At 49.8% G+C, this 23,592-nt stretch overlaps 1 protein-coding gene across 1 annotated transcript; it reads left to right on the top strand.

Moving 5' to 3' along the window:
• Nucleotides 1–951: 951 nt before the first annotated feature.
• On the top strand, nucleotides 952–12,701 carry Rbpjl (recombination signal binding protein for immunoglobulin kappa J region like). The gene is made up of 12 exons (XM_032904857.1): nucleotides 952–1,102; nucleotides 2,266–2,368; nucleotides 3,559–3,684; nucleotides 5,816–5,886; nucleotides 6,079–6,194; nucleotides 6,461–6,635; nucleotides 8,440–8,577; nucleotides 8,961–9,070; nucleotides 9,302–9,454; nucleotides 11,775–11,930; nucleotides 12,059–12,162; nucleotides 12,274–12,701. The coding sequence occupies exons 1-12, from the start codon at nucleotides 1,081–1,083 to the stop codon at nucleotides 12,545–12,547; spliced, it is 1,548 nt and encodes a 515-aa protein (XP_032760748.1). The 5' UTR covers nucleotides 952–1,080; the 3' UTR covers nucleotides 12,548–12,701.
• Nucleotides 12,702–23,592: the final 10,891 nt, after the last annotated feature.

Here is a 23,592-nt window from a genome sequence, read left to right as displayed (position 1 = left end):
CTTGCCACGAATTGGTAGCACAGTCAGGAGGCAGAGGCAGGCAGATCTCTGGGAGTTTGAGGCCAGTCTGGTCTTCACAGTGAGTTCCAGGCCAGCCGGAGCTACATAGTGAGATCCTGTCTCAAAACAAGACAAAAAGAATCATGATAATTTATTTGATGTCACCACACTGAGATTGCTGAAATTCACAGGGAAGCCTTTGTAGAAAATGACATTTTGCAGAACTACAAGACACCAAGTAAATAAGAAGTAGACAAAATCACATAAAGCTCAAAAGGAGACAAATGCCTGTATTAAAAAACATTATATGGGGCTGGTAAGATGGCTCGGTGCTTAAGAGCACCAACTGCTCTTCCAGAAGTCCTGAGTTCAAATTCCAGCAAACACATAGTGGTTCACAACTATCTGTAAATGAGATCTGAGACCCTCTTCTGGTGTGTCTGAGGGCAGCTACAGTGTACTCATATAGAATAAATAAATAATTTTTTAAAACTATATATATAGTATATATTACAGATCATACACACCATATATACGTGTGTATATATACATATACATATACAAATACATATATATACATACATATTTTCCCCCCCTTACAGCAGGAAAGTGGCTATGGCTGAGATAGAATCCTGTCTATCTGGTGTGTGAGTCAGCCAAGGTGCTTCACATACTCTTCTTCTACAGACAGAGGTCATTCCCTATCTTCCCCCCACCCTGTGCCACAGCTCTGCCACAACAAAAGCAACTCTTGGGGTCTGAGTTCTTAGTGGTGGGCCAGTGAATCCTGCACAAGAAATGCCTCCTATCTGTTACTCGCCTGCTCTTAGAAGTGGCCGCCAGGGGGCGCATACTGGGTCTGGCTTCTACGCCGTGGGAAGCCTACATCTGCCCAGCAGGTGTCCCTGCCCAGAGCAAACAGCGGCTGGGAGTCCCGGGACCTTGAAGATTAGGCTTGGACGTGATAAATCCAGAGCAGAGGATCGGCTCGGGGCTTATTGGTGTGAACGGTATCGAAGACAGTGGCAGTAGACGTGCCCAGAGGGCAGCGAGAGAGCGGCCTGGGCCTCGACGGCGGCCATGAACCCTGGGGAGACAACAGGTGAGCCTTCTCTTTCCTGTGTAGCTTAACTAAGTCCTCTCAAAACCACGAAGGGAACACACAAACACACACACACACACACACACACACACACACACACACACACACACAGTATGGATGGAAAACGAGGGGCCCAATAAGGCGGCTAGCTGGGCTCCAGGCACAGAACTAAACCTAGTAGTCACCCCCCACCTCCCACCCCATCCCTGTCTCTTCCCCCAGAGCAGCCTGGTTCCCTTGCACCTAAGAATCACTAAGCCTTTCTTCCGTTCTCTACCCCACACCCACACGGCACACTGAGCCTGCTCTATCCACTTTTCTGTGGTTTCTTGGCAGAGTAGGCTAGCGCCCACTAACCCAGAGCTCCCCCCCACCCCCAACTTCCTTGAATGAGCCCATTCTGAGCAAGGCCGATGAGTGGCTGACTCCAGACCGGCTTCCTATCCGGGATTCTTCTCCCTTCTAGCTTTCCAGGGAGGGTAGAAGAACAAAACTCCTTCTGGCAGGGTCTGTCGTGGTAAGGTGACGAGCTAGCTAGATTGCCAGCGGCTTGTTGGTGGAGGTAGGCGGAAGGGCAAGCCTTTTGTAGAGTGAGCCATAGCGAAGGCAGCACCCCAGTGCAAGCATCTGAGTAAAGGGCCACCGGGCCTTCGGACTTAGTGTTGGCTCTTGACTAAGGGCTCCCTTATCCTGCTCTTGGCTTAAATCAACACGAACTTGATGTCACCTCGCTTGCACCCCAGGTCTCTTAAAAAGTCAAAACAGCTGCCTCTCGACTTCAGCTTTCCAAACCCGCTGATCTACCGGGGAAAGTCGGTCGAGGGAGGGCAAAGAGAGTCATCGTTCAAAGGCTTGCTTTGAAGTGGTAGCCCATTAGAGTGAACCCAGATCTCCAGATAAGGATCCTTGAATTGAAGAGAAAGTTTCTCAGATGCCCCGAGGATAGGGAAAGTGAACTCCAAAGAGGTCTATGAGTTCAAGAGCTAACCCGGAATGGACACTTTGGGAAGGTGCCAGATCTAGAGGGAGGAGATTAGGCAAGGAGGACCTGCGTTTTGTTGGCCTCGCTGGAGAGGATTGGAAAAGGTACTGCAGGTTAGACCTGGACACGTAGGCTGTTAAGAGCTGTCCCCCCTATGGGTTTTACACCGGCTTCCCTGCAGACCCCTCGGTGCCCCCGGGCCCTTTGACTCACCTGAGCCTGCGGGACAGCTCAGAGGTGCGGCTACAGAACGACGGGCCCAGCCTCCTGGGGAGTTGGACCAGGTAACGCGGCGGCGTGGGCAGCTTGCCCTAAGTGGGGAATGCCAGACAGCTAGGGCGAGCCCAAGCGGCAGCTGCATTTAACCTGGAGCGGGCGGGTGGGGAGGGGGAGCGCGGGCTGCCACCCCTCCCACTGGCAGGGAGCGATCCCCCCCACTTCCTCCCAACACCCGGGCCCCCCGCAAGAGCGGCGCCCCCTTCTCCTGCTGCTCTGGGAGCTGCAGGCGGGAGCTGCGGGCTGGAATTCGGCTACAGCTGGAGTCGGGCGGCGACACTTCGGGCAGCCGGAATGCTCTGGAATCCTACACGAGACACTTCCCAGAGGAGAGCCCCAAGAGGCGGAGCGGTCCTGGCCGCCGCCTGCCTGGCCTGGCTGGGCTTCCGAGGACGCGCCCGACTCTTGCCCTCCGTTGTCCCTAGGAGTGATGAAAGACCGAGACTCGGTCCTGCCGTGAGGGTAAAAGGACTCAAAAGAACATCCTCGGAGTTCTGAGCTCTCTTCATTCAGAGTCCAACCTACTAATTTCCCAAATAGGTCCCACCACAGACTCGTTTAAATGCTCGGTCTAATTGTGCAGGCTTTGAGAGAACCCATCCTCATCTGTCAACTCTCAGGCTGACAAGCAACAGACCCAGAGAGCTGACCCGGTTCATGCTACATTCAAAGAAAAGAAAAGCCCCTTAGCATTAAGCCAGGGGTGTTGCTTGGGCATCAGAAAGACTCAAATCCGCCCCCACCCTGGTAATTCGGTTTGGAGTCTCATTCGCGTTTACACCAGTGCCCCTGCTGGAATCGAGATTGTGCTCTGGGCCTGGAGCCGGCAAAGGCTGTTTCCCCTTATGAGTTGAAAGCTTAATTACTATTTCCAGAAAGCCCACCTCAATCTGAGAACCCAATGTAGGGCTTTTAAACACATCTCTTCCACTTGGCCCCAGACTACCGCAGCCGGGAAACCACCCACATCGTGTAGCACCTGGGTGATGCTGGTGGGATCTGTGCGGGGCCTCTTGGACCACAAATACTTAGCTCCTGGCCCAAGTCCTCCTCTTTGCCTAACACTTCTTCCCCAGATCCCTTGGAGAATGTCAATCAACCCACCTCCCACTTCAGCTCACTCACCAGCAGTGGGCTTTGTGCCCACTCAACCTTTGACTCTCCTTCCTGTGGCCCGTTGGCCCAACCCCATTCCTAGGTCACCCCCAGAGCACGCCACCATCCTAAGGGAAGGTGTGCGTACATGCCTGCAGCAAAGATGTGAGCAGACTGTGTGGATCCTGCATGCCAAGGTGGCTCAGAAATCCTATGGAACTGAGAAGCGGTAGGTGGCTCCATCCCCGTCCCGGGTCTCCACAGCCTTCAGCCCTATGCATCCCTCCAAGCCAACCACCACTTGGCGTCTTGACACCTCAGCTACTGTCCAGCCAGGGTCCTGTTCCCCGGCCAACAATAGCTGACTACTGGGATCTAGAGCAGAACTTGACAGTGACTATCAGACCCCCACATCCCCAACCGTTCTACATTCATTCTGCTACTTACTAAGGGTCGTGCACCAGGGTCACTGCTGGGCACCAAGCCTCCAGCTGGACAAGGCAGATACAGTCCCTGTGCCCATAGCATCTTCTTTCTGGTGTAGAAGAGGTAGTCACCTCCCCACAAGCCAGCAAACAAGGTGCCCCGGATTGTAATGAAAGCCAGAAGGAAAACAGAGTGGAGTCACACAGTAGTAACGGGAAGAGGGAGACCTTAGCTCAAAAGGTCAAGGAGGCCAAAGGGCTCTTTAGGAAGTGACGTTGGAACTGATGTGCCGGTGCTAAAATGGAGCCAGGCATGGAAAAGACTCCAGAACCATTCCGACTAGAAAACGGAAGGACCTTGAGTCTGTACAACTGGTACTGTCAGAGGATGAAAGGGGGAGACTGGACAGAAGAGGGGGACATTAGAGAAGATGAGCAGGAGATGGGATTTTAAGCCACTAAGGAATGTTGATAAGAGGGCATCACAACTTGACTGGTTTTCATTTATTAATCTTTTTTAATTTTATTCATTTATTTATTATTTATTTTACGTATGTGAGTACACTGTAGCTGTCCTCAGATACACCAGAAGAGGGCATCAGATCCTATTACACATGACTGTGAGCCACCCTGTGGTTGCTGGGAATTGAACTCAGGACCCCTGGAAGAGCAGTCAGTGCTCTTAACCACTGAGCCATCTCTCCAGCCCCGTTTTCATTTATTATTAATAATGTTTATTTTTGTTATATTTGGGGGGGACAAGACAGATTCTGACTCTGTGACTTGGCTGCACTTGAACCTGTACTAATCCTCCTGCCTCAGAGGTCTCATCTCGTCCATGTAGGGATTAGTTTTACAGACATGAGCCACCACATCCAATTTAATTTAACTGTTATTTCTTTTCAGATTTATTTATGTATTGTATGTTGTATGTATTATGTATGTATGTATGTATGTATGTATTTTGTCTACATGTATGTCTGTACACCAGAAGTGGGCATCAGATCCCATTACAGATGGTTGTGAGCCACCACGTGGTTGCTGGGAGTTGAACTTAGGACCTCTGGAAGAGCAACCAGTGCTCTTATCCACTCTCCTACCCCTTGGTTATTTTCATTGGTGCTGGTGCTGCTGGTGCTGGTGCTGGTGCTGGTGCAGTGTGGATGTATGGATGCCACACTTCCTGTGGAGGGAAAACAATAACCTGTGTAATTAGTTATACAGTTGGTTCTCTTCCTCCTTTCGATGGGTTCTGGGTATTGAAGTCAAATTACCACGCTTGCCCTGGCAAGCATCCTACCTACTGAGCCAACAGTCATTTAAGAAGTCATCTGGGGGGCTGGGGATTTAGCTCAGTGGTAGAGCGCTTACCTAGGAAGCGCAAGGCCCTGGGTTCGGTCCCCAGCCCCGAAAAAAAGAACCAAAAAAAAAAAAAAAAAGAAGTCATCTGGGGATGGAGGGACTACTCAGGGTTAAGAGCACTGGCGACTCCTCCTCCAGAGGACCTGAGTTCAATTCCCAGCACCCACTTGGTGGCTCACAACCATCTGAAATGGGATCTGGTGCCTTCTTCTGTCTGATGGCCTCTTCAGTCATGCAGGTATACATTCAAACAGAGCTCTCATATCCATAAATATTTTTTTTTTAAAAAAATCTGGTCTCGGTGTGGAAAACAAATTAAAAGAGGCAGCAGTAACAAGGGAGAGACAGTTGGAAGGCTGAGAGTGGGGAAGGCAAGAGATAGTGGCTAGGACCAAGGAGGAGTTGGTAGGAATCTAACAGAGTCCAGAGATGTTTTGAAGACGGAGTGGGCAGGACTTACTGATGGGGTCTAATAAGCAGAAGAACGGGCTTCTTCTCCGGGAGAGAGGAGTCCAAATCATGAGTCTTTAGTTGAGACACTTTTAAGACAGTGAAAATGATGTGTGCTCCTAGGTTCTTTTGCCCTCCGCCCTGTGTCTACCTCGCCGGCCCTGGCTGGAGGGTGAAGCCAATGCAAGACCAAGGTGAGAGTGCCCTGAGGGGCTGTGGCACCTTCTCCTCTGGAAGGACCAACCAACCGGAAGGCCTCAGCAGGGCCCAGGAGCCCAGACGGTTGCGGGCGCAGTCTCGCTGCGCCCTCTGGCGGCAAGAACTAAGCTTGACCGGCACTTGAGTCTTCCCCAGTCCTTCCAGGGTTTATTCCAGTCCTTTTCCAGTCCACCAGTCTGCGGACACCGGGCCCACCGTCTGCGGTTACATGGGACTGGACGGCGCGTCCGGCAGCGCTCCCGAGACCCAGAAGTTGAACTTCGAAGAGCAGCCAGACTCCAGGGTGAGACTGCACGAGAGAGCATCTGATTCTTGCTCTCAGTCCTGCCTCTTCTTTGCAGAGGCGGCAAGACTGTAGACTCCCCAAGTTCCCTCCAGAAGCCAAGAGGCAATTGGGGAAGCCAGAGGGTGGGTTCTGACCTAGAGCCTAGGCTAATCTGGCTTCTAGTCATGTCTAATGGTAAGGATGTCATGACTGCGGAAGGTTGGCTCATCCGCTGGCAAAGAGGTACGATAAGACTGGTCTCGTCGTCCCCTTGAGTCCCGTAGGAATTTGGTTGTGCCAAGACCCTGTACATCTCTGACGCCGACAAGAGGAAGCACTTCCGGCTGGTGCTACGGCTGGTGCAGCGAGGAGGCCGGGAGCTGGGCACGTTCCACAGTCGCCTCATCAAGGTGATCTCCAAGCCTTCACAGAAGAAGCAGTCGCTGAAAAACACAGACCGTGAGAAGGGGTGGGGTGGAATGGTGCGATTCAACACAGAGAGCTGCAAAAGTGGGAGGAGGGTGCAAGTGTGGAGTCCTGGCTTAGAGGTGGAGTCTGGGTAGAAAAAAGGGAAGGGAGGAGTCTGGGATGGCTGGCCTAGACCAAGAGAAAAAAACAGATAGAGATTCCAGACAGGACATAGGAAAGAGGATAGATACCAGATTTGAGGATGACAGTGGGGGACTCAGAACAGACAAAAGCTGCAACCAGGTGCCAAACCCAGGGCAAACTAAAAATGACTTTAAGGAAGTTGCATGAGCTGAAAATGGTGTGTAATTCCTGTACTTACAGATCAGTCTGAGACAGGAGGACCCCGATCTCCATCTAGGTCAGCCTAGGAGGGAGGGAGAGAGGGAGGAAAGGAAAGAAGAACGGAGTGAGAGAGAGAAGGAAGGAGAGGGGGTGGAGTGATTGGCTGATTTCAGTATAGCATACCGTGTGGCTTGCTTGAGACTGTCTGCCCAGAAAGTGTCCCCCAGTCTGGAAGTGACCATGACTCAGTCAGTGTGACTGCAGAACTCAGCTCCTCATGCCATGTAAAAGTCCTGTGGAATGCCCCAGCCCCAAGCAGTGCTCTAGCTGGCCCTTGGTACTCAGGAAAGGTCGTTGACGTGGTGATCTAGTGTAATGGTTAAGAGTGCAGGATCTGTCGGTCTGGCTTCTAATCCTGTCCTGATGTTTGCTAGCCGCCTGATCTCGGGCAGCCTGATCTCTGATATGGAAATAAGAGAATGAACTGGGCTGATGTACGTATTTAGAAAATCGAAGGATGGGGAGATGGCTTGGTGTAACGTGCTTGCAACACAAACCCAAGAGCCTGAGGTCCGGATACCCATAAAAACCAAGTGTGGCTGCAGGCGCCAGTGATCCCAGCACTGAGCAAGTAGGCAGTAGGATCCGCCTCCGACTCTCTGGCTAGAAAGTTCTAGCCCAAAACTAGTGAGCTGTCAATCCAGCGAGAGCCTTTGTTTCAGAGAATAAGGTGGAGACTAATAGAGATGCCTGGAGTCTAGCTCTGGCCTCCGCACCCACGCTCACACAACAGGGTGCATCCAGCCACACACACCTGCACACACACACACACACACACACACACAGAGAGAGAGAAAGAGAGAGAGAGAGAGAGAGAGAGAGAGAGAGAGAGAGAGAGAGAGAAGAAAGGAAGGATCTATTGTATAATAAATCACACGGAAGGGGCTTGGACTGGTACCTTATCCCCAGCCGGTCTAAGCTCAGTGAGAAATGAATCTGGGAGTGGGCCATAGGCTGGAAGACCTGCCGAGCTCTAGGAGAGTCCCCTTGTTCTTCCTCACAATGTGGTCTTTACCTGGCAGCCGTCTACGCAACTCCTACCTGCTCCACACTCCCCTCCCCCAAGAAGGCCCCCTTAACTTAGCTTTTAGCACGCAGAGTTAGCATTTTGTATGTATGCCCTCCAGGCTACGAACTCTTTCAGAGTACGGCTGGACCCAGTTCACGCCTCAATACCCAGTACCCAGCACAGGGCCTGCTACAAAGCAGTCCTGAGTGACTTGATGAACTCGGCTCACGTCCTTGAAGCAATGCCCATTTGTACCAAGGAGCTGGCAAGCCCACAATCAATACAGGAACAGGCCCTGGACAAAAGGCTATGAAATGCAAATACCCATTGTGTCGAGGCCAGGGGACATATTTGCCAGGCTGTCACGTGGGTCGGAAGATTATCTGTGGAGTCTAAGAGACCAAAGGAGGCCAGGGCACTGATTCCACACTTCCCTCACAGTGTGCATCTCCTCGGGCTCAAAGGTCTCCCTTTTCAATCGCCTGCGCTCCCAGACAGTGTCCACGCGCTATCTCTCTGTGGAAGATGGGGCCTTTGTGGCCAGCGCAAGACAGTGGGCTGCCTTCACCCTCCACCTGGGTAATCACATGAGCAGGTGCGGGCTGGGGACTCCATGTGTGTTAGCTTATTTAATCAATACTGCAGGAAGAGAAAGCAGGGTAGCTGAACCTTGGGGAAGAAGATGAAGGCTTGCCCTTGGCCCTAATGAGTCAGTCAGTAACCCGATCTCTTCTGATCTCAGTGGCCAGCTATGCCCTTCCTCTGTCAGCCAAGCCAAATGTGACTGCGCCAGGGAGCACACCTTTGTAGGGATGACCACAGACTACCTCTCCAGGATTAGACTCTTGGTCTTAGCTTCTTTCCTCGTGGCCAGCTGCCACACGAGGTAAAGCCAGGGGTGGAGAGACAGGGTTTGAGGAGTAATGAACCTTTGTTCCTTTCTTTCTTTCTTTCATCTCCAGCTGATGGGCACTGCTCCCAAGGGGACTTCCCACCTCAGGAAGGTTACATCCGCTATGGCTCCCTGGTGCAGCTTGTCTGCACTGTCACAGGCATCACACTTCCTCCTATGGTATGAGACCGGTAACCACAGATCTGTGCAGAGGCTTAGCCACTGTGGACAGGGCTGGAGGGTGGGGCCTCAAAGCATAAAGACACCTCTCAGTGCTTAGTGGGAGTGTGCCCCTTGACCTCATGGCTATCAGAGAATAGAGTTGCCTGTCTGGGTGAGGGGCCCTGGGGGACCCCTCTCTCTCTCTCTCTCTCTCTCTCTCTCTCTCTCTCTCTCTCTCCTCTGCCGCAGATCATCCGAAAAGTGGCCAAGCAGTGTGCCCTCCTTGACGTGGATGAACCCATATCCCAGCTGCACAAGTGCGCGTTCCAGTTCCCAGGTGACACCTCAGGAGGGGCCGGCACCTACTTGTGCCTCGCCACCGAGAAGGTGGTGCGATTCCAGGTGAGAGGCAGAGACCACCAAGCAACCTAGGCAGAACACAACCATAGAATGTAAGCTCTTCTCCACGGAGGCTGCCTCTTAAGGGACTCGCACTGCCCCTGGAAGATCAAAAGTTATAGAATGTAGAAAGATGATGTCATTACTATTAGTCAACAATATTTCTTCCCAGGGGCTTTAAGACACTGGGATACAAAATTGCAGACCATAGAGACTGGAGATGGCACAGTGGTTAAGAACACTTGTTGCTCTTCCAGAGGTTCTGAGTTTAATTCCCAGCAACCACATGGTGGCCCACAGCGTCACAACCACCTGTAGCTCCAGCTTTAGAGGATCTGACGCCTCTTTCTGTCCTCTGAACGTCACATATGTGGCATAAAATCATTTACATAAATAAAAAGAAAAATGCAGCATATAATGTCGAACAAAGTTGTAGGATGTCAAGGCACAAAAGTCATACGGTGTGGAAAACAATAATTATTAAGTTATATTCCTCCAAAAAATATAAGTCTGGATTTAAGTAGATACAATATATTAAATATAGAAAACAACTAATATAGCCAGGTGATGTATGCCTGTAATCCCAGCACAGAGAAGGGAGAGGCAGACAGGTCTATGAGATCGAGGTCTAAAGAGCAAGTTCCAGGACAGCCAGGGTTACACAGAGAAATCCTGTCTTGAAAAAGAAAGAAAGGGGGAGGGGGAAAATGATTATTGAGCAATATTTCCTCACAGAAAGTATTATAATTATTTTGGGTTTTGTGTGTTTGTTTGAGACAAGCTTTATTCATAAATTGTCCTTGAACTCTCTAAGTAGTAAAGACTGACCTTGAGTTCATAATCCTCCTGCCTCCACTTATCAAATGCTGGCATATGTACCACTAGTCCCAGCTAGAATTGTAGAATGTTAAGGCAGAGAAGTTTTGTTTCTTGGAGACAGGGTTTCTCTGTGTAGCTCTGGCTGTCCTGGAACTCACTGCGTAGATCTGCCTGCCTCTGCCTTCCGAGGGCTGGGTTTAAAGGTGTGCTCCACCAACCACCACCTGCTTAAGGCGCAGAATTGTACAGTGTTAAAGGAGAGTGGATATGGCTGGAAAGACAGCCCAGTGGGTAAAGAGCATTTGCAGCTCCTTCAGAGGACCAAAGTTTGGTCCCCAACACCCAATTCAGGCGGCTCATAACTCTCTGTAATTCCAGTTCCAGGAAATCTGACACTCTCCTGTGTCCTGTGCTGCACCTGCACACGTGACACATACTTACACACACACACACTACATATACACATACACACACACACACACACACACACACACACGGGCATATGAATAAAAATAATTTTTGCATAGAGGAGCCTGGTGATGTGGGCTGTAACCCTCTTTGTGAGGCTGCAGTCAAAGGGCAGAGCGATCAAAGCCTGTTGTGCTGGGGTTGGGGATTTAGCTCAGTGGTAGAGCACTTGCCTAGGAAGTGCAAGGCCCTGGATTCGGTCCCCAGCTCCAAAAAAAAAAAAAAAAAAAAAAGCCTGTTGTGCTACAGTGAGTTCAAGGCCGGCCTGAGCAATCTAGTGAAACCTTGTCTAAAAAAGAGGAGAAATGGAGATTCAGCTCACGGGCAAAGTGCTTGCTCAGCATGTGCAGAATTCTAGGCGCAGTTCCCAATGCCAAGAAAGGACGGCTTAAGAAAACTAGTGTATTAGAAACTAAGCTGGTTCACAGATTTCGTTTAAGTGAGAGAATGTTAAAATCTTGGGGCTGCGGAAATGGCTAGTTGGTAAAGCACCTACCATGCCAACTCTGGCATCTGAAGCCAATACCCTGGAACTCATGTCTGTTTCAAAAAATTAAACACTCGATTCCCCAGCCCCGAAAAAAAAAAAGAAAAAAAAAATTAAACACAGTGAGTGGCCCATGCTTGAAATCCCAATTCTGTCTCCCAAAGACAGGAGGATCCCAAGTCTTTCCTTAGTCAGTCGGTATAGCCAGATGAGCCAACTTCTGGCTCAGTAAGAGACTGCCTCAAAAAGTAAGGTAGGAAGGCACCTCAATTGATAGCTGCCTCTGGCCTCCACACTTGCACACACACACACACACACACACACACACACCACATCAATACACACTACAAATAAAAAATATTGTTTTGAAGAAAGACTTGTTTTATATATGTACATATACATACATGCATACATACATGCATGCATATATACATGCAGACAAACATACATGCATGCATGCATGCACATAAACTGGGAAGCTTAGAAGGAAAACGTGATAAGCTGGACCATTAGCAAAGCTTCAGTCCCATCCCTTGGGTTTCCTGCCAGGCGTCCCTCTGCCCCAAGGAGGCCAACAGGGCACTGCTCAACGACAGCTCTTGCTGGACCATCATTGGCACGGAGTCGGTGGAGTTCTCCTTCAGCACCAGCCTGGCCTGTACTCCGGAGCCTGTCACTCCAGTGCCTCACATCAGCACTCTGGAGGTGAATCTGCAGGGCGGTGTGCGGTCTAGCTGCTCTGGGAATGGGGAGGCTGTCCAGGGAGGACAGGAGGCTCTTTCTACCCCACCCCTGCTCCCTCGTCACCTGCATCTGGTTCCATCCACCCCCAGCTGAGCGGCGGAGGTGATGTGGCCACGCTGGAGCTGCACGGAGAAAATTTCCACGCTGGGCTCAAGGTGTGGTTCGGAGATGTGGAGGCAGAAACCATGTACAGGTACAGATAGGCCAGGGGGTGGGGGTGGGGGGTGGCAGCTTGGGCTGAGGAATCAAAGACTGAAATATTTGCAATGGAGATCGGGTAGCAACTTCCATGCCCCGCCCGCAGGAGCCCTCGCTCCTTGGTGTGCGTAGTGCCAGATGTGGCGGCCTTCGGCAGCGACTGGCGTTGGCTGCGCACTCCCATCACCGTGCCCGTGAGCCTGCTGCGCGGGGACGCGCTCTTCTACCCCAGCGCTTTCTCCTTCACCTACACCCCGGAATACAGCACGCGGCCACGGCCACCCAACGCCCAAGAGCCTGCCCCTGACGCAGATGCGCTTCTGGAGAGCATCCACCATGAGTTCACACGCACCAACTTCCACCTCTTCTGCCCCACCTAGTCAGTGCCACTGAAGCTGGCCCCAGACCGCTGCCCCCGGCTGTCCCTCAGGGCGTCCTTGCCCTTATGCTACCAAAGAGTAGGAGGGATGACGATATCTCGCCTGACCTCAGGCCACTTGCTGTCCTCAGACATACAGTAACTGTCAATCATGAGTAATGTTCTAATGTCTTCACGGTGTGGCGTGCTTCCTGTTTTTGTAAACCTGTAGGCTTACTCTTCTGTCTTTGTCTCTTTTTGCCTCTTCATGTGTCGGTGACCAATTCTGAGGATGGAAGCCTAGGGGATTTGTTCTCCAGGCACCTGTGTCCCCACTTGAAAACAAGTTACTTGAAGTAAAACTAGAAAGTCTTGGGCTTGGTCCCATGAGGTCCCTCTTAGAGCTAGGCATGTGTCTGCCCGTGGTGATGCCTGGCTTTGGTCTCTGATCAGGCAGAGGCCGAGGACGGTGGTCAGGTTTGCTCTTTTTCACTGTCCCACACAGCCACTTCTCTCAGGACCAATAGGAAGAGCCTGAGGATATCCTTCTGCATCCAGGTACAAGTGAATGAGAAAACACTGTGCTGGGGGGAGGGATGGTCAGGGGTAAGGGAGGGAGGGGGCTGAGTGCTCCCAGGATTCTGACCAAGTCAGAGTCTGATGGAGATGCTGCCATTTGTATGACTCTCTGTAGGGAAGAAATGGGGTTCCAAGGCCACAATTATCCTAAGCCTAGAGGCCACCTTGCCACCCTGGCAGCCAGCAACTAGCTATCCTCCCGTGCCAAGTGTCTTGGTTAGGGTTTTACTCCATCTGGAGGCTGCTAGCTGAAGACTGACTTCCAAGCAGCTAGGAGGGGGGTCTTAAAGTCACTTAGTGTCACTCCCTAGGCCAAGCATATTCAAACCAGCACACGAAACAAGGAAATACTGCAGAGTCAGAGACAAACATAGGGCCTCTTCAGACCATGTCCTTCCCAGGACAAGGCAGACAGAAGTCATGGGACAACAGGACAATGATAGAACTGGGAAATGAGCCTCTCTATGTGAGACCCATGCTGGAACCTCAGCCTTACCCTGCTTACTCTGTGCTTACATGGAAGAGAAAACTGGGTAGGAGCCTGGCTTGGGCTATGAAAACCAAAGACGTTGGTATAATGGATGCCAGGCTCTGGTCTTGCCATGTAGAAAGAACTGATTTGAAATATGGGGGTCAGTCTACAGCCATAACACCCTGAACATGCCAGATTTCGTCTGAAATGTGGGTTCAAAGCTCTAGTGATCTGGAACTTTCCTTAACCCCTGGAGGAAGAGTTTGTTTCCTGTAACCCCCTCCTGACCCCCAAGTGTGGAAAGTCCCATATGAAAGCAGCAATAAATTTGTTCATAAGACTCCATAGAGTGGCAGGGCAGTGGTGGTACACACCTTTTATCCCAGGGTTCAGGAGGGAGAGTCAGGCCTCTGGGTTGGAGGCCAGCCTGCTCTACAGGGTGAGTTTCAGGACAGCCAGGGCTACACAGACAAACCTTGTCTCAAACAAAAAGACTTCATAGAGTCCTCTCTGGTTTCTTTCTGGGTTGTTGTTTTCTTCACTGATTTCTGTAGTCTGCCTTTGACGAGCTGAAATTTACCACAGAAAGCACGGAAGAAACTTGTTCCTGTGACCCCAGACAATGAATCTTAGCTAAAAAAAAAAAAAAAAAAAAAAGGGCACATTTTTGATGACCCGTGTCCCCAACGTGAAGTACTCATGTAGTTTGTGTTTTCGTTCCATGGTGACGGTGACACAAGAAGGAAACAAAGAAAGGGACCACGCTGTTCCTCGAGGGGACCATTCAGTCAGTCTCCCTCTGGGATGTCTCTGCTGCGTCCCAGGCATGCATCCCGTGGTCTCCTTTAGCTCTCTGGGGAGACCTGACAACCCCTGGTCCCACCTAAAAGTCTGAACCCAGAGCTCCAAATTTGCGCTGTTTTGAGTTCCAGCTGCAGAACTGATCTGAGTTCCTCTATGGGGGTCTGAGTCCGCTGACACCAAACCCTTCCCTCTCCATCTTCTTCCTGGCACTGAATCTTCTTTCTGCTTCTCCGGAACACAATCCCCTCACTGAGGCTTGAGGAACCTACCTCTTCTTCCATAGCAAAATAGCTCCTCCCCCCACCTGTACCTCACAACTACTCTGCCTCCCAGAGTCAGGAGAACGCCACAGGATCTCCCAATTTTCCAGTGTAAAGTGAAAATTCATGAGACCCTCGTCCAAATCTTACTAGTAACTTCAGTCAGAGACAGGAGATGGTGAGCTCGGGGCCAGACCTATTCTAAAGGTTTAACAGACGCATGAAGCCAGCCCTGGCTACAGGTTTCCGCCTTCTATTGTGCCTCCTATATGAGTTGTCACCTCTAGGCCACGAGGGTCATATGAAAATAAGACTGTCGTTTGCTTATTTGTTTTGTTTATCTCTCTGCAACACGAAGCCTTGCACAATAAGCTGGAGGCTCCTTGTTTAAAGATTCGCATTGGGAAGTAGGGGATTTAGCTCAGGGGGGATCGCGTTGCATTACCAGATAACGGCTTGCAAATGCAAGGAAATACCACCAGGTGGCACTGTTCCCCTCACAAACAAACAGGCTGTTTAAAAAAATCAATAGGAATCTTTCAAGATTATCTTTTTCACGGCTTTGGGGTTCTTTGGAGAGTCACGTGCTCAGTTCTGAATAGCTCCAAGAAATTTACAAAGTCCTTAAAGTCCACTTGTGGGTTTACTTACTTCACTAGGCTCAGCAAGTTAGTTGTAAAAATTAGCTATCTTTAGTAGGCATGGTGGCAAACCCATTTCATCCCAGCACTCTGAAGGCAGAAAGAGGCAGGCAGATCTCTGTGAGTCCAACCAAGGCCAGGCTGGTCTACATAATAAGTTCCAGGATAGTCAGAGTGACCTTGCCAAAAAAAAAAAAAAAAAAAAAAAGTCAAAAGCTGGGAATCACTACCATGGTACGCATTCTCTCCCCCTTTTGTGGATGGGTAAACTGAGGCTCCAAGCAGGGACTAAGCTCAAAGCAGGTTGATGACACAACCTGTCCTTGATTTGAGTCCTGCACCCCTGCCTGACACAGAGTCTGTGATAGCTAAGGTTCTGCTAGCTGTCACACCACACTGGGCTAGGCTGGAACATGTATGCTACAGGGAGGACAGGGTCGGGGGATGCCAAATAATAGCAAAGATGCCAGTCTGTTCCCCAAATCCCATTCCCCCATCTCTCCTCAGGTCGCCAGTTCTGCCCCCGAGAAAGGCTGTGGGGTAAGCGCTGCTCTTGGTTTGCTTCTGTTAAGTGAGGTTTTCTACAAAGAGAAATTGGTTAAAATAACATGGCGTGATTTCAAGATTGTTTCTGTTTCTGGGGAGGGGGCAGATGGCTGGGAGCATAGACCATGAAAGTGTCAAGAGAGAAAAGAATGTGAGGTGAAACACCCCCGCTGCTGCCGTCTGCCTCCTTCCTTCCCCGCTTCCTTCCCTCCCCCTCCCCCCACCCAGCTTCTAGTCAAGTTTGGCTCTGTTCCAGACCCCAAGGGACAAAGTAAGGTTAATGGTGGTACAATAATACTTTTAATGGGTGAAGTGGCAAACACCTGTTGCAGTTGGCTGCTTGTTGTGGGTGTTTGGGGGATGGGGTGCAAGTTCTGAAGAAGGCAGAGCCTTGTGATCAAGTTCTTCCTAGATTAACCCCAGCTAAAGAGTATTCTGGTAGGGAGCTGGGGTCAGAGCTCAGTTGGCAGTCATTGCTTGGCCTGCATGAAGCCAGGTTCACTCCCCGCCTGCATGAAGCAGGCAAGTTGGATGGCACATGCCTGCAGCCCTAGCACTCATGAGGTAGAATAGAGGTATTCGAAATTCAAGGTCACACGGCAGCGGTGGCACATGCCTGTAGTTCCAGCGTTCGGGAGGCAGAAGCAAGTGGATCTCTGAGTTTGAGGTCTGAGGCCAGCCTGGTCTACAGAACTAGTTCCAGGAAAGCCAGGGCTACACAAAGAAATCCTCTATCAATAAACAAAAACAAACAACAACAAAACCCCACAAATAGACAAGAAATAATTCAAGATCATCTTCTAGGTACACATCGAGTTAAAGGCCAACCTAAGCTAAGTGATACCTTGTCAAAATAAAGGGAGGGAGAGCCCTGAGGTGACGCCCCTCCCCAGTGAATTCATCCTCATTTCTCCCTGACTGTGGCTGGTAGTCCGGCTGGGTGTTCTGCACCCAGTTTTGCCCAGTTCAGAGACACTGCATGTGTTTAATGTATACTCTTTACACTCCCACCCACATTTTCAGAGGTGTCTTACGATGACGAAGAGCCGTTCTAATCGCTGCTGGATCCAGAGTCAGAGTCACGTGCGTCCGCGAGGTGAGCTCCACAGCTTCAACTTACTTAACAGTTCTGCACCCCAGTTTCCGCTTCATAAAGAGTCATGAAGAAGGGGTTGGGGATTTGGCTCAGTGGTAGAGCGCTTGCCTAGGAAGCGCAAGGTCCTGGGTTCGATCCCCAGCCCGAAAAAAAAAAAAAAAAAAAAGAGTCACGAAGAATAAAATATTCAGAAATTCACTAAGAATTAAATAGTCAGTGTAGGAGAAGGCCTCTCCACACGGCCTATGGGCTAGCTGTGGCCGCTGTTCTTAGTGTTCGTTTGTTTATGGGTGGGGAGGTGGAGAAAGATCTCAGTACGTAGCCCAGGCTGGCCAGGAATCCTTAGAGACCCCTCTACCTCTGCCTCCTCAGAGCTAGGATCAAAGACATGTGCCACCTTGCTTGGCCCACATCAACACCTTTCAAAGTGGAAAATATTCTCTTATTTGCCAGCTGGGGCAAACAATAGCTCACAGGAGGTAAATGGCCTCTCTGTACGGGTGTCTGTTACATAACAAATCACCACAAAAGTTATCAGGTTACAACAACACATATACATTGTCTGAGGTTTCCAGGGAGTCCAACCGCAGCTTAACTGGTCTGCTCGGGGTCTCCCAGGACTGTAATCAAGGTCTCTTTAAGGAAGAAGTCCTGCTCTACGTTCACGTAACTATTGGCAAATTTAGTTTTTTTTTTTTTTTTTTATTAACTTGAGTATTTCTTATATACATTTCGAGTGTTATTCCCTTTCCCGGTTTCCGGGCAAACATCCCTTCCCCCCCCCTTCCTTATGGGTGTTCCTCCTACCCCCCCATTGCCGCCCTCCCCGACAGTCTAGTTCACTGGGGGTTCAGTCTTAGCAGGACCCAGGGCTTCCCCTTCCACTGGTGCTCTTACTAGGATATTCATTGCTACCTATGAGGTCAGAGTCCAGGGTCAGTCCATGTATAGTCCTTAGGTAGTGGCTTAGTCCCTGGAAGCTCTGGTTGCTTGGCAGCAAATTTAGTTTCTTGAAGCTACTGAACTCATGGTATCTTGCTTTGCTGAGGTCAACCTACCAAGTCAGATCCACAAGGATACTCTCTGTTGCTAACTCATGACTCAATTAATTGTGGACATTAATACGTCTGCAAAATCCTTTACCTGTGCTACATAATGTAACCTATTATAAACCCAGAGGCATCCTACATAATTTGTAAGTCCTACCCCACAGCAAGAGAGTTAGGGGCCTGGAAAGATTGTTCAGTGGTTAGAGAGCACTAGCTGCTCTTGCAGAACTCAGGTTCCATTCCCAGTACTCACTTCACACAGCTCAGTACCTCCAATTCTGGGGAATATAACGTCTCAGGCCTTCAAAGGTACTGGAGCCCATGCGTGCGCGCACACACACACACAGACACACACACACAGAGACACACACACACACACACACACACTTAAAATAATAAAATAGGGGGGCTGGAGAGCCAGCTCAGCAGTCAGGAGCACTGGCTGCTCTTCGAGAACACCAGGGTCAATTCCTAGCACCCACCTCGCAGCTCACAAATTTCTGTAACTCTAGTCCTGGGATCTGACAGCCTCACACACACATACATGCAGGCAAAACACCAATGCACGAGATAAAAAAAAATTTTTTTAAATCATAAAATAATAAATGTTTAAAGAGAGTGAGAAAGATGGGGGAATTGTATAAGGTGTTTGTGTCATGCGGGCAGGAAGAACTCTTGCAGCCATCTTGAAGCTCAGGCTTCCCCCACATCCCCCACGCATCCTTGCAAACACTGACAGGAGATATCGGGTTGACCAGTAAGCTTTTTCCATGCCCCAGTAAGAAACTGTCTGGTGGATGGGGTCAGTGCTCCACCAGTTTTTGGAATTTGGCAGACCATGAGGTAAGAGTGGTCCAAAACTATAATCCTTGTTCAGTTCTCAGAAATGACGTCAGTGTTAGCCTGCCAGACAAATTAACCGCAGTGTGGGAGTGACAGGTAACAAAGTGTACAGTCACCAACCTGTAGGGTGGTTTCTATTTTGATTTGGATATGAAGTGCCCACCTCCTTAAGGCTCAGGCTTAAAAGGCTTGGTTGCCAACGGTTGGGGGAAATGACTGGATTAACCCCTTCATTAATGAATCTATAATAGCGTTCTTGGGAAGTGGTACACGGGAGAGGCGGGGCCTAGTTTGAGGAAGTAGGTCACTACAGGTGTGCCCTAAAAATTAGCTATGTTTGTCCCTGATTCCTTGTCACTGCTTACAGCATACCAGGAGGTGTGCAACTTTGCCCCAACATGTCTTTGCGCCGTGTTTTTGTTTCATCCGAGGCCCAGAAACACAGAGTCAGATAAGGACAGATCTCCTCAAGTCAAAGTCTATCCATCCCTATGCCCTTCTCTCAGAAAGTTGGTCTGTCAGGAAGTGTGACTAGCAGAGCTTCCAGTCAGTCTTGCCTCTCATGGTATCCCTGCCTGGTACCCTTTTCTGTGGTAGTCAACAGGACAGACCTGTATGCCTGACTGGGGAGACATTATGAAAGGGGAAGTGGGTGGCTTCCAAAGCTAGGACATAAAAGGCCCTGTAGCTTCTACCTGGCTCTCTTGGATTACTGACTCTGGGAAGCCAGCTGCCATGTCACAAGGACACACATTTCTATGTTAACCCGAGAGGTGAGCAACTGAGGCCTCCTGCCAAGGGGCTAGAGCCAAGTTTCCAGACATGTGAATGCGCTCTGTTGGAAATAGATCCTCCGGCCCAGTCAGCCTTTCAGATGTCTATAACGTAGCCCATATCTGGATCATGACTGTGTGAGACCCACCCTTCAACCTCTAGAGCCATCCACCTCAGCAGCTCCTGAGTTCTGACTCACAGGAACCATGAGAGATGTTTGTTATTCTAAGGCCCTAAGTTTAAGCACAATGTCTCCATAGAAAGAGTTAACTAATGTTTCTGACGTTAGTCTCTTACTCAAAGGAGTGACACTTGGTACACAGTCAACCTCTGGCCTTCCCCACTGCAGGCTGTGGGAAAGCGAGGTGACAGCTGTGGAATCTGAAGTCCAAATGCAGGTATCAATGGCCACTTTAAATTCCTTAACGGGCTGACATCCTGTGTCCACACCATCCTGCAACCACCAGCTACAGGTAGCTGTTGAGCATCGAGGAAGAGGTTTTGCAACTCAGTTTTTATTTTTAAGTTTTAAAGACCCACAGTGGCTGGTGGCTGACTGGGTAAACTGAGCAGATCTAACAGATTCAGAGCGCATGCTACAGGAAAAGCAGTACGTTACAAGAACCACAAACTCACCCAAGGGATTCGGGGAAACAACGTAGGGTCCCTAGAGAAATGTGAGGGGCTACATCTACTGCTTCAGAGGGGCCGTGAGGGCTGAGCATGCCCAGTGAAGGCACAACACGGACCCCGTGGTTATGAGTAGAATCCAGGGGCTCACTATATGGATTCAAATCCTACCTCCGACACTGGTAAACTATCCATTTGGGCGCGTACTTTAACCTTTCAGATGAAGTTTTTCTGTTTGTTAAGAGCAGCTGTTTACATTGCTGTGCTAATGCGCCCTAACGTGAAACACCGAAAGTTCCTACGGGGCAACGGGGCACGGTGTGTGTGTGTGTGTGTGTGTGTGTGTGTGTGTGTGTGTGTGTGTGTGTGTGTGTGTGTGTGTGTGTGTGTGTGTGTGTGTGTGTGTGTGTGTGTGTGTGTGTGTGTCCTGGCATGTGTAGTAATTCCTCTTGGTGCTTTTTCCCCACGGGGTTGGGGGTGTGTGTGTGTGTGTGTGTGTGTGTGTGTGTGAGAGAGTTCCTGGCATGTGTAGTAATTCCTCTTGGTGCTTTTTCCCCACGGGGCAACGGGGTGTGTGTGTGTGTGTGTGTGTGTGTGTGTGTGTGTGCGCGCGCGCGCGCGCCAAACCCAAATCACCAAGGTCAGCGGACCACAAACTGAGGCTCCATTCTGCAGAGACAAGCTAAGGGCAGGTTGGAGCCCTGGTGACAGGCTTTTTACTGCTTGTGAGACTCGGCATGATCAAGTATGACAGCTATAGCATGGCCTACAGAGACCAGGCAGGTGACACGGAAATATGCAGAAACCGTGTCATGAAAAAGCCAGTCTGGGGCCGTTTCCTCTCAGCCACTTCTGGTCGTAGTGCAGACTTGACAATTGGCAAAGTGTTATTTTTCCTCAATCTCGAAGACGTTTGTGGCTGATCTCTGCACGCAGTGAGTCATCTGAGAGTTATTTTTCTCTCTATTAAGTAGTATGTGTGTCCAAGCGTGTGCAACCTCTGCAGTACACGTGTGGAGGGCAGGGCATGACGTCAGGAGCTGGTTCTCTCCTGTGTCCGGGAATCACACTTGGTTCTCAGGCTGGCGCGACAAGTACTCTTAGACTCTGAGCCATCCCCAAAGGCCTCCGGGCTTCTTGTGTTTGTTTTTAAACCTAGTGTTGCTCAATTAAAATGGGGAGAGACAGGATGTACTGTCCAGACCATCAGGTCCATTTTCTGGCCTCTTTCCCGGCTCCAAAGGCCTGCTGCTGTGTCTGTGCCTGTGTCTGGCACCTCAAAAGGTCTCTCTGGCTTCACCAAGTTCAAAGGTTACAGAAAGAATGGCTCGTTAAACCCTTTAAAAATGGGGCCGGGGAGATGGCTCAGCGGTTAAGAGCGCCGGCTGCGCCCCCTTCTGGCATGCAGGTGTACATGCAGGTAGAACACTCATACACGTAAAATAAATTTTTAAAAAACGAAACTTTAAAATGGCATTGGGTATGGGGTCACACGTCTTTAATCCCAGCACTTGGGAGGCAGAGGCAGGTCAATCTCTGGAGTTCTAGGCTCACTCAGTCTACAGAGTGAGTTCCAGGACAGCCAGGGCTACATGGAGAAACCATTGAAAACCCAAAAATAAAATAAAAACGACAAGCTGGCGATCTAGAAAGTACCAGGTTTTATTATCTTTTTATCAAAAAAATCAGTAACAGACGACAGAGTAAGGGGTACAGAAAAGGAGCAGGCACAAGGCTAGAAGAGGACCCAGCCAGCTAGGACCCTGCACGGAGGTGGTGATGGGGGTTTACAGGCATAGGGCATGGTTGAGGGAGTGGTATGACCGCCCCACCCCCACACAGCCCAGACCTTTTAAGCCACTAGGTCTCTCCTCTGTAAGAGGGAGAGTCCTGGGTGACAGGAATCCCTGGGACCTCATCACCTTCCTCCTAAGTCCCCTTCTCTTGCCCGGGGAGACAAGCAAAACTGAACCGTAACCTGCTAAACCAGCCTCAATCTCTGTGCTCGATGGATGGTGACTAGGCACTTAAATTGTGTGGCCAGTGCAACAGAGGAATGATTTCCAATCACATAGTCAGGTGAACTGATTCATACAGCCACACGAGGTCACTGTATTGGTTTGTGCATCTAGAGAGCCTGGAGAAAGCAGACCCAGGGGCTCCTGGGCGGAGCCCCCGGCAGAAGGCACAGTGAGGTTAGAGTCAGGTACCCTCAGCCACTCCAGCTCGATCACGAGAAGGCACCAGGAGCAGGGCAAGAGAAGAGGGCAACAGCTTACTCAGCTGCACGAAAACTCACTCACGCAGCCACCCAGCCAACATGAGACCTGTAGTATCATTCTATATCCTAAAAAAATATATTTATCTATTCTCCTAGAACCGAGGAAGGATAATATATATTACAAGAACACAAATATCCCGCTACCCCCTACATTATATTCTGGAATCTGCTAGAACACTGTAGCTACTTTTTAAGATAAAGCAACTTCAGAAAGGGCCAGGGTCAAAAACAAGAGCACAGAACATTTAAAAAAAAAAAAATAGTGGGAAACAGTAAAGACAGAAAGGTAGAGAAAAGCAGCCCCGTCTGAAGCTATAAATAGTAAAAAACAAAACAAAAAAAATCATAAAAATCATCTCTCCAGCTCTTCTCTCATTTTCAAAAAAACAAAACATAAAAAACCATGAAAACACAAAGTTAGCTGTTGCAACGGATATGTTCTAGAAAGAACATCTGTGCATCCCCACCCCCCCAGCCAAGGCGTGCATGCTCCCAAGAAGGAATGGACCATTAAAAAAAAAAAAAAAAAAAAAAAAAAACCTTACATTTTACAAATCTTCTACAAGTGTACTTCAGCATGAGCTGTCAGCACTTCAGTCCCACCCTCCCTGGATTTAAAAAAAAAAAAAGGTTGAATTTCAAAAGTCACTGAGCCTAGAATGCCCCGAGATACACCACAGAGACCCTGTAGCGTGAGGAAGTACTCGGGTGAACACATCTCAAGGTGCAGTGGGTTCTGGCTCCTTGCCCCCAACTCCTTGCCTCTAGAATAAAGGCAGTCATAAATGAGACATGTTAACGGCAGAACTAAACTGGTCCTACATTCTATTCTAGAAAATTGGAACAACAACAAAAAGACCCAATTCCAGGCTTGCCTTCAAGAAAGAACAAGTTTAACCCCATTTTTCTGCCAGGGCAACTGAGACAGACAGACACAGACACAGACACAGACACACACACAGACACACACACACACACAGACACACACACACACACACACACACACACACACACACACGGACACTCCCTCCGCACCCCATCCCACCTCTCTCTCTCTCTCTCTCTCTCTCTCTCTCTCTCTCTCTCTCTCTC

This window comes from Rattus rattus, chromosome 5, assembly GCF_011064425.1.
Source record: "Rattus rattus isolate New Zealand chromosome 5, Rrattus_CSIRO_v1, whole genome shotgun sequence".
Taxonomy (NCBI): domain Eukaryota; kingdom Metazoa; phylum Chordata; class Mammalia; order Rodentia; family Muridae; genus Rattus; species Rattus rattus.
The sequence above is the reverse complement of the archived record's forward strand: the minus strand, read 5'-3'. Positions and strand labels throughout refer to the sequence as shown.

What these genes read in the sequence shown, in the direction of transcription:
- Rbpjl (XM_032904857.1), top strand. Translation starts at nt 1,081, where the DNA reads ATGAACCCTGGGGAGACAACAG. An exon ending in AAGAGCAGCCAGACTCCAGG is followed by an intron (nt 6,195 to 6,460) that starts GTGAGACTGCAC and finishes TGAGTCCCGTAG; the next exon opens with GAATTTGGTTGTGCCAAGAC. An exon ending in GCATCACACTTCCTCCTATG is followed by an intron (nt 9,071 to 9,301) that starts GTATGAGACCGG and finishes CCTCTGCCGCAG; the next exon opens with ATCATCCGAAAAGTGGCCAA.